We start from the raw sequence: 10,478 nt of genomic DNA, 5'->3' as shown, positions 1-10,478 counted from the left end.
CTGCTGCTGTCAAGTGTGGGGACCTGTCCAAGGAGGAAAAAGGTAGTGAGAAGTTAGGGAACTCTACTTTGATCAAAACAGTTTCCAATTCACATTAACTCCCTGTATTCAGGAAGCCTTTTGTCAGGTCCCTTATGGGAGGTCTGCTTTGTGCTGCCTTGAGTGTGCCACTGCTGGGAGGAGGGTCAGCTGTGGGCTCTCACGAACTCAGTCTTGCCTTGCAGCAGTCAGTAAATAGAAGGAAGGTGTGATCTCAGACTAAATCCACTGTGGATAGCAAAGAGCATTTCAGCACTGTCACTCCAATTTCACCAAGGGCAGAGCAGAGCTTTGGAGCTTTGGTTTTCTCCTGACTGAGAGCTGAGGAATCCAGTCTCGCAGGGCAGAGCTCCAAAGCCCTCCTGCAGTCTCATCCTACCCAAGGAGGATCCCAGCTCCTCGCTAACTCTGGGTGAGGAGTCTGTACTTCGTGGCAGAAACCAGGGGGTGGATGTCGGAAAGTGTCAGGGAGGTCCCAAATCCCCACTGCCAGGGCATTGCTGGGAGCAGCTCCTCCCTGACTGACAGTGTCTCTGCTGCCTGGAGCTGAGGTGTGATCTCAGACTAAATCCCCTGTGGATAGGATGGAGCTGAGGAGTGTTTCTCCTGTCAGAACTCCCTGACATTGCTGCTGCAGTGCCAGTGAAACCTTCCCCTGAGTGCAGAGTAGGGAGAGCTGCTCTGTCCATCAGCGCTGGTCTTAGCTGCCCTGTGCTGGACGCTCTGTGATCACACCCTGCTCTTCTCTGCAGAAGAAACTGGACCCCACAGAGAGCTGAGGAATCCAGTCTTACAGGGCAGAGCTCCAAAGCCCTCCTGCAGTCTCATCCTACCCAAGGAGGATCTCAGCTCCCTGCTCCCAGCCAGGGACACACAGGGCTCAGTGCAGCTGCCCACACACAGGTGATGAGTGGCATTGCCACGGCCTCTGTGCCGAGATGTCTCCTGCATGGGGCTTCTCTCTGGGGCACAAGAGTCCCTGGGAGAGCGGTGCCATTCTGGGAGGCAGCCTGCAGCCCAGCAGGAGCTGCCTGGAAAACCTCAGTCCTAAAGATGGGGGTCCTGAAGTGAGGGTCAGCTCAGTGCCAGCCCCACCAATGGACATGATCAAAGCCCCAGGTAATGGTGGGACAAAGGCAGCAAGGACAGGAGGGGATACAGCAGGAAATGCTGCAGCAAAAGCTTTAGGGTCAGGAACAGACAGACAGGCACTCAGGGGTTTCTCCTCACTGCTGGTTTGGCTGGCAAGGAGAAGACTCAGCTTGAAACCCTGTAACTCTGGGTGCAGAGTCTGTGCTGGGTGGCAGAAACCAGAGGGTGGGTGTCGGGAAGTGTCAGGGAGGTCCCAAATTCCCACTGCCAGGGCATTGCTGGGAGCAGCTCCTACTCCCTCCCTGACAATGCCCCTGCTGCCTGGAGCTGTCCCTGCACCTGCTTCTCTTTGCCCATCTCACCTCCTGCTCTGTGCTCACAGACCTCATCCAACCTGCCCTGCACTCAGCTCTGCTCTGCAGACCCCTCCTGGCATCAGGGCACTGCCCCAGGGAACCTCTGTGTGTGCAGGGCTCAGCCCAGGCTCCAACATCTTCATGAGAATCAAGTTTTCACTGCATATTCTCAAGGGGAGAAATGAGTTCTCATCTACCACAGTCAGCACAGCCCACAGGAGAGGAAAAGTCAAAGCAAAGACTCTGCCTTTGGAGAAATATTCTCTTTGGAATTTCTCAAGGATCAGCTCTGGCTGGGAGCAAAGCTGACCCAGGCAGCACTTTCTTACAGCAGAAGGACCTTACGTTGCCCTTCCCTGGGTCATTGCTTCAACCCAGAGGTGTTGTCTATATCCCTGTGGAACGCCCAGCAGGCAGGCTGAGTGCTGACCCTGGCAGCAGCACAGTCCCTGCCCCAGCACACAGACCCTGGGTCACAAGGACCCTGCTCACAAGGACAGCCCTGGGCATCCCTCAGCCATGCCCAGGAGAAGACAGCTGTCCTGCCCTGTCCCTCTGATGGGGCAGAAGGGCATCCCTTCCATGAAGCACTTTCTTGACCTATAGAGAACCTGTCCTCCTGACAGACCCCACACACTGCCCCATGTCCCAGCTTTAGGAGATCCCTCCAGGAACAGAACCTGCATTGCCCTGCACCCACAGACATACCACGGACATACTCACAGGTAGAGTGCTGAGGATATTTCTCCTCCAGTGAGCTCTCAGCATCTGTCAGCTCTCTCGACCTCTCAGGTCTCCCCTTGATGCCTACAGGCAGTGTCCCCAGCCCTGTGTGCTTGGCAGAGGAGCTGCTCTGTGGCAGAGCTGTCCCTCATCATTGCTGTAATGTTTCATCAGCTCCCACTGTCCCAGGAGTCCAGCCCAGCTACAGCAGAGGAGCAGGTGAAGGCGTCATGTACCCCTCGGCTCCTCTGAGCTATTCCTGAAGCTCCAGGGAACCAACTTGGAAAGACACTGAAGTCCTCCCTGCCATCTGCTCTCTAGTCTGGGGAGAAATCCTTCTGTCCAGCAGAGTCCTTTCTCCTGATCAAACATGAGCTGGGCAGAAGAATCACTTTTTCTTGTCTCCACATGAGGCAGGACCCCCAGACAGGGACAGGAAGGGGACTCTTTCCCCTTGGGGAGGGTAAAAAGTATGACAAGTGACTAGAGGCACTTCATCCTTGCTTTGCATCCCTGGGGCTGAAAGGGGATGCAGCTTGGGCACATGGCTGCCTCAATCCAACCAAAGCTGGGATTCCTCTTGCCACAGTTCCAGTGGGCACAAAAGAGGCACCTGCTTCCTGGGAGCTGCTGGTCCCAGCTCTCATGGGAATTAATGGGGGGTGGAGGCCAAGAAGGAAGTGTTCCAACACCAACAGCCAGTGAAACCTGAGGGGCCAGAGGTGCTCCAAGAGACGTGCAGGGGGATCCAAGGTCAAGGAATCACAAAATGTCAGGAGTTTGAAGGGACCTCAAAAGGTCATCTAGTCCAACCCCCCTGCCAGAGCAGGATCACCTGGACTAAACCACACAGGAACACATCCAGGTGGGTGTGAATGTCTCCAGAGAAGGAGACTCCACAACTTCTCTGACCAGTCTGTCCCAGGGCTCTGTCACCCTCACAGTGGAAGAGTTTCTCCTGACATTCACATGGAACTTCCTCTGCTCCAGCTTTTACCCATTGACCTGAATAAGGCCACCCCTCAGTCTCCTCTTCTCCAAGCTAACGAGGCCCAGCTCCCTCAGCTCAGAGGAACTGGCCAGCATTGCCCCTCTGCAGAAAGAGGACCAGCTCAGAGGAAACAGGGACGGGCTCCTGGAATGGCTGCATGTGAAACGTGGCCAGGCAGGATCCAAGGATTCCCACAGGGAGGCACATGCCAGGGGGTGGCCTGTCACTGGGAAGCTTGCCCCACCTGGCTCTGGGCCTGTGAACAATGCTGCCTGCGGCTAGAGCGGCACCCCATGGAAGAGACCCCCCTCCAGCTGAGAGAGAAAAAGACCCTTTGGGAGGCCTGGCAAATCGACTCTATTGGAGCCCTTGGGAAGGCGGAGGGGAAACAAGAGTATTAGTGGGAGTGGAAATCATTTCTGGCCTAGTCCCAGCCCAGGCATTTCCAGGAGCAGCAGGAGAACACCCAGGGTGGGCCCTGACCAATTGGTTTCGCTTTCTGCCAACCCCCAGTCTGCCCAGTCAGCCCAGGGCAGTCATTTCACTGCTGCCAAGGGGCAGGAGTGGGCCAAGGAAGGAGGAGTCAGGTGACGATTTCACCCCCTGTGTTTCCCCCAAGCTAATGGGATAGTGGGGGGAACTAATGGGCTTTTGAAAGGGTTTTTAAAAGCTCACAAGCCACACTGGGCAGAACGACTCTGGGATGCAGTTCCCCAAGTCAGTGATTGCTGGGGAAGAATTGGATGTCCCGACTCAATGCCTTTTGTCCCAAACCCCCCAACTTTAACCTCCAAGCCCCATACTCCCAGTACCCCAGAAAAGCCATTTTCTCTCCTGGTCTGCCAGTCTTGGTAGAAATGCCGACCATTGGGACCGTTCCCCAAGTACTGGCTGAGCCCCTCAACAAATACGCTGGGAAAGCAAAAGATGCCCATGGGAAGGAACACAAAGTCAATACAAGGTGGATTATTCCATCCTTCTCATAACAATCTACGACCAGTTCCTTAATACAAACTGAGTCTGGGTTTCTTCTCTTTTCTTTTCCATATGGAATCTCTGACACCTGCTTGAAGGAATAGATGAAGCTGTTAATTGTCTGTATAGTTTAGTTAATAACTGCTTTGTTAATATTTATAGGAGGTTTAGCAGACTATCACAAACATTGTTTTGGTCAACCATTATCACCACCTTTAATATCTGGGGAAATGTTTGTGCCTCCCTCTTCAGCCTGGGGTGGCAAAATGGATTTATAACTTTAGGCCAGCAGGTGCCCAACGCTTTTAACCTGACAAATTTTTGGGGATGTGGGAGCCCTTCAGGATTTAAAGACTGGCCATGGACGTTGAAACAATATCCCCAAAATGGCTCCTGAGTGATAGAAGTGACATAACCATTGGTCATGATTCATTCTGTTGGAATGAGGAAACAAATCTATGGAAAACCCCAGTTCCAGAAAAGGGGGAATATTGTCTGAATCGGAATGACAACAATGGAGGGTTTGTGGGTCACAGTGTGTGTGATTGGACCTTCAGGTGTGGAAATCCTTGTATCTTCCTTGGGTGTCGACCCATTAATTGTTCAGCTGTCCTGGTTCTGGCCAGGCCAGGGTTAACCTCCCCAATCAGCCATCACAGGTGATCTGAGTTAGCCCAGGTGAGCTGAGTTGGCCCAGGCTGTTTTCCACTCCACCTTCCCCATAAATGCAGCTGGTTGAGGGGGAGCTGGCTGGCTGCTTCCAGGACAGTCTGAGTGTGGCTGGGATGGTGGGTCTGTTGTTCTGTCCTTCCTGTCGGGCAGCCTTCTGTTGTCCTTGGGTCAATAAGGTACTGTGTGTTAGCACTGGGTGTGAGTGTATCTAACCATTATTGTTCCACATTCATGGTGATTTTTGGCAGTAAACCGTCCTTATCCCCACCCATGGGTGCCAGAGAGAGAGATTCCCCTGCACCCCGTGGTGAAAACCATGGTAGAGCGGATGTCCCCTCACAGCCCATGGATAAGGCTGGGGAGCAGAGACCACCTATGGCCTGTGCACAGACTGACCCACCCTGCAGCAGGTTTGCCAGGGCACTTATGACTCTGTGGGGGACCAGGCTGGGGGAGTCTGGGCCCGAACGTCAGCACCCATGGAAGGGAGTTCTGCTGAGAGGCCTGTGGTGAGGAGATGACTCCCCGATAGAGAGGACTCACACTGCAGAAGTTTGTGGATATGACTCGTGTGGGAGGGACCCCACAGTGCAGCAGGGGAAGGGGGTGTGTGTGGAATGACCCCTGAGCTAAGATGGAAGAGAACTTGGGAGGAATGGACTGAAAACCCCCATTCCCTGCCCCTCCCTGTGCTGTGATGGGGGAAAGAAGGGAGCAAATTGATGATTAAAGTCATGTGTGTGAAGAAGTGGGGGGGGGCGGGAGGAAGGAAGATGAAGTGTTAAGACCTGGGCAAGGAAAGCAGCTTTAGAGGAACCTCCAGAACCCCACTCCCCATTCCCTGCCCCTGCCCACGCCATGTTGGGTGGGGGAAGAAGGGAGTAAAATCGTGATGGAGTTTAACTCTGCTAAGAAGCAAGGGGCAGGGGGAAGGTGCTTTAAGACCTGGCTGTGCTTCTCATTACCCGACTCTGGTTCACTCAGTGTGTAGTTGTGGTAGTAATAAATCACTTTTCTTTCTTTCCTTTATTCTGTCTTGAGTCTGTTTTGCCCATTGTGCTAATTGGATAGTGATCCCTCTGTCCTTATCTCAAGTCCTAAGCCTCCTGATATATATTTTCTCCCCTTTTTGGCTGGAAAGGGGAATGACAGAGCAGCTTGGTGGCCATTTGGCCTTTAGCCAGGGCCAAACCACAACAGAGGGTTAAGGGTGGGCTGAGGTAGGGTTTAAGGTGTGGGTGGGCAACCACGGGTGCTGGGAGGGGACATGGGGATTTTGAAGGAGGGTTCTGGGGGTGGATATGGGGGGATCTGGGTGGAGGAAGAGGAAAATTATGGGAGTAATATGGTGCTATACTTTCCAGCTATACCACCCTCCACCTTTCAACCTGTTAACCATAGAGAAGTACATTCCAAGCGAAAGGTGGGAGGGATGACCGATGTTCCTGTCCTGAAACCTCCCCAGGTTGCACGCTGGCAGCCCAAGTAACTTTGGGCCTCAGGGCTTTCCTTTCAAAGGGTCAATCCTAAAAGTACCTGGTGTCATTTTCAGATTCTACCAGCATCTGACTTTGAACATGCAAAATGTAGAGTATTAGCACACAAAAAAAAGGTGTGAAGGATGAAAGATGTTCCTGTCCTGAAACCACCTCAGGGAGCAGCCAAGAAGCCCCAGTAACCTTGTGGGTCAGGACTGTCCTTTCCAAGGGAACTGTCCTAGCACTGCCTGACATCATTTTTGGGGTCTACCAGTGTCCACCTTCAAACATGCTAATGGTCCAGCAGTATTTCCCAAACAAAAGGTGGGAGGGATGAAAGATGTTCTGGGCCAGAAACCTCCCCAGGTAGCCCACAAGCAGCCCAAGTAACCTTGAGGCTCAGGGCATTCCCAGCCAAGGGAATCATCCTAACAGTGCTGGACGTCATTTTCTGGCTCTGCCAGCATCCACATTCATAACTTCTGAATGTGCAACTACACCACCAAAACAGAAGGTGTGAGGGCTGAAAGATGTTCCTGGCCTGAAATCTCCCCAGGTACCACACTAGAAGCACCATTACACTTGGATCTCAGGGCATTCCCAGCCATGGGAATGGTCCTAGCAATGCCTGATGTCATTTTCAGGCTCTACCATAATTGACCTTTGAAGATGCCAAACATCCAGCAATAGAGTCCCAGGTTCTTTGACACCTCTTGCTGTCATTTTTTTTAATGCACCACAACTTTGAAGAGCCACCTGCAAGGAGATGTGAACTGCTAAGAAAATGGCACTTCACTTCAAACAGACCTTGACAAACTCTGGGAGTTTGATGAACAGGAATTTTGAGAATATTTTAAACCAGAGAGATCTTCTCCTCCTGACCATATTTTGGCTGGACTGGAATGAATTCTCATGCTGGCAGCCCCTAGAGTTCTGTGGTTTGGATTTGTAACCAAAAGAGTCTGAATAAACCTGTTTGTTCCTTGCTGAGCAGGGCTTGCACAGCATCAAGGGCTTTTGTCTAATTCTGCCTCAGAAATGAGTCAACTGGGAGTGCACAAGTACCTGGAAGGGGACAGAATAGCCCCAGCTGACCATAACTGACCAACGGGCTTATCCATACTGTGTGACTACAGGAGTGAGCCAAGTGTTGTGTTGTATTTGTTGTCTGCAAAGGTGGCCTGGTTCTGACCAAGATAAAGTTAATTTTCTTTGTAGGGGCCGGTGGAGTGCTGAGGGAAGCCATCTTTGTGCTATGTAGAAATAAGAAAGGAAGTCCACGTGAAACCACAGCTTTGGAGGTCAGAGAGTGGACATGAGGATAAAGAAATGTCATTCTGACCTTCTGGCAGTGCTGTGGTGCAAGAAATCCCTTGGAGGAAGCCTGGCTGAGCTGGTGGCTTTGTGTTTGGAGGGAGAGACAGCAGTACAGGCAGGGACATGGTGGGGGGAGAATGAGGTGAGGAAGTGCATTGGGTTCCTACAGCCTGCAGGGAAACAGGCACAGGCGTGGGGCAGGGTGGGATGGGCTGTGGTAAAGATGGACAGGGGTGGTGTCCGGGTTGAAATGCCCTGACAGAAACAAGGTCTTTGCCCCTTTGGTTATGGCTGATGTCCTTTACACAAAGGCTTCAGAGGAGCCATATTGTCCTCACAGGCATGGGGCATCATTGCCTCCTTGCACCCACTGCAGGGGAGGCCACATGTGTCATAGCCCTGTCCTTCCCTTGGCATCACACACCTCAGGAGGGTGACACAGGTGAGGGTCAAGATCTCCCTTCCCAGGGACTGGGGGTCAGCACCTGGCATTTCTGCTTCATCAGAACAAGCCAGGGTGTCCTCAGCATCAAAGCTGCCTGTGCTTTGCCTGGGTTTGTCCTCATGGCCTCCAGTTGACTGCTCTAACGAGCTGATGCAGAGGCTTTATCAGTAATGGCTCCCAGTGGAGCCTGTAAATGTTTCAAGGTACTTTGGGCATTACTCCTGACTTTACTTTTGGAGAGGTTTCATCAATCTCCTTTTGGTATCTGAGGTCTGTGGACTCAGAAGAAAATGTACCATGGGGCTCATTAGCATCCAGAAAGCAGTTACAAGCCTGTCTCTTGAATTTTCTTTAAAGAACTCAAGACTTCCAAACTATTTGGATTTTACTTGGGTTTAAACAGTTTAGCCATTTAAATAGTTTAGCAGTTCAACATGACACAGTTTAATACCCATGAAATCTCTCTCCTCAGCTGCCTGCTACAGCCAAGCAGCGTGTGAAGGGGGTCAGCTTTCAGAGGAGATTCTGTCCCAGAACAGTTTGAATCAGATACATAGAAAGGTCAACACACTAAATGCCTGACAGAACAGTTCATTAGACTGCTGAAAGATGGGATGTTTCCAACTCTCTGAAGCTCAAAGCAGAAACTGGAGAGCTGAGCGGAGCTGAATGACCAAAGGGCAGAGGTGGAAACCAGTGATCAGAGTGAAGTGCAAACATCCAGCTAGGCTGCTGAAGTGTTGTCCTTATGCATGGCCATATCACCAGGAGAGGTGGAAACACCTGAATGATGAGGGAGGTGAAACAGACAGCCGAGCGGTAATGCTGTTACACGGGAAGGTGAGTGTTTCTTCTGCTGCCATGGGTACCAGTCCTGGAAATTGCCCTTCTGGCATGGTGGCAAAGCATTGCCATTGCAAATAAGTAGTTGACTGATTCAGCTGAAATAAATGTGCTTGTAATTGTTTTCTAAATATAAGGAAAAAATAAAAAGAAGGGGAAAAATGGCCTTTGCAGGCAGACATGATGCAAAGAGAGCACAGTGTCTGGGTCAGACAAGACAGGGAGATACTTTGTTAGGAATGGGATGAACATGGATCATGTTCTTATAGCTTAGACAGACTCGAAGGCAAAAAAAGGAAGCCAAATCCTTCCCCTCCCCCAGCTATAGAACCTTTCTAAATAGGGAGTGGTCGTGATGTGAGTTTCATGGCACATGATAGCGGCAGTTTATTATATTTTAGAAACATCCAGTCGTCAGTTTCCACATGGAATCCTTGAGTTCCTGGTTCCTCATGCTGTAGATGAGGGGATTCACTGCTGGTGGAACCACCGAGTAAAGAAATGACACTACCAGGTCCAGAAATAGGGAGGAGATGGAGGGGGGCTTCAGGTAGGCAAACACAACAGTACAGACAAACAGGGAGACTACAGCCAGATGAGGGAGGCAGGTGGAAAAGGCTTTGTGCCGTCCCTGCTGCGAGGGGATCCTCAGCACAGCCCTGAAGATCTGCACATAGGACACCACAATGAACACAAAACACCCAAAAAACAAGCAGACACTGACCACAATGAGTTCAGTTTCCCTGACATAGGCATCTGAGCAAGAGAGCTTGAGAATCTGGGGGATTTCGCAGAAGAACTGGTCAACAGCATTGCCATGGCAGAGGGGAAGTGCAATTATACTGACTGTGTGCAGCACAGCATTGAGAAACCCACTGCCCCAGGCAGCTGCTGCCATGTGGACACAAGCTCTGCTGCCCAGGAGGATCCCGTAGTGCAGGGGGTGGCAGATGGCAACGTAGCGGTCATAGGCCATGACAGTCAGAAGACAGAACTCTGTTGTCATCAAAAATACAAAGAAAAAGAGTTGAGCCACACATCCTGTGTAGGAAATGGCCCTGGTGTCCCACAAGGAATTGGTCATGGATTTGGGAACAGTGGTGGAGATGCAGCCAAGGTCAAGAACAGAGAGGTTGAGGAGGAAGAAGTACATGGGGGTGTGGAGGTGGTGGTCACAGGCTACGATGATGATGATGAGGCCATTGCCCAGGAGAGCAGCCAGGTAGATGCCCAGGAAGAGCCAGAAGTGCAGGAGCTGCAGCTCGCGTGTGTCTGCAAAGGGCAGGAGGAGGAACTGGCTGATGGAGCTGCTGCTGTTGGACATATGTTTTTGCTGGCATGGAGACCTGTCCAAATAGGAAAAGGCAGTGAGAATTTAGGGAACTCTGAGGACCAACTGTATTTGGGAAGAGATTTCCAGGTCCCTTTTGGGAGCTCTGCTTTGTGCTGGCTTGAGCGTGCCACTGCTGGGAGGAGGATCAGCTGTGGCTCTCGAGAACTCAGTCCTGCCTGGCAGCAGTCAGTAAATAGAAGGATGGTGTGATCTC

The 10,478-nt window shown here is 51.6% G+C and overlaps 1 protein-coding gene across 1 annotated transcript; it reads right to left on the bottom strand.

Moving 5' to 3' along the window:
* Window positions 1–9,328: 9,328 nt before the first annotated feature.
* Window positions 9,329–10,255, bottom strand: LOC311204683 (olfactory receptor 14A16-like; the record flags this gene model as incomplete). The annotated part of the gene is made up of 1 exon (XM_084281074.1): window positions 9,329–10,255. One exon carries the CDS (start codon window positions 10,253–10,255, stop codon window positions 9,329–9,331), a length of 927 nt encoding a protein of 308 aa, XP_084137200.1.
* Window positions 10,256–10,478: the final 223 nt, after the last annotated feature.

The sequence above is a fragment of the Gallinula chloropus genome (genome assembly GCF_964237585.1).
Source record: "Gallinula chloropus genome assembly, contig: HAP1_SCAFFOLD_118, whole genome shotgun sequence".
In the NCBI taxonomy this organism is placed as follows: Eukaryota; Metazoa; Chordata; class Aves; order Gruiformes; family Rallidae; genus Gallinula; species Gallinula chloropus.
This window is presented reverse-complemented; position numbering and strand designations above follow the sequence as displayed.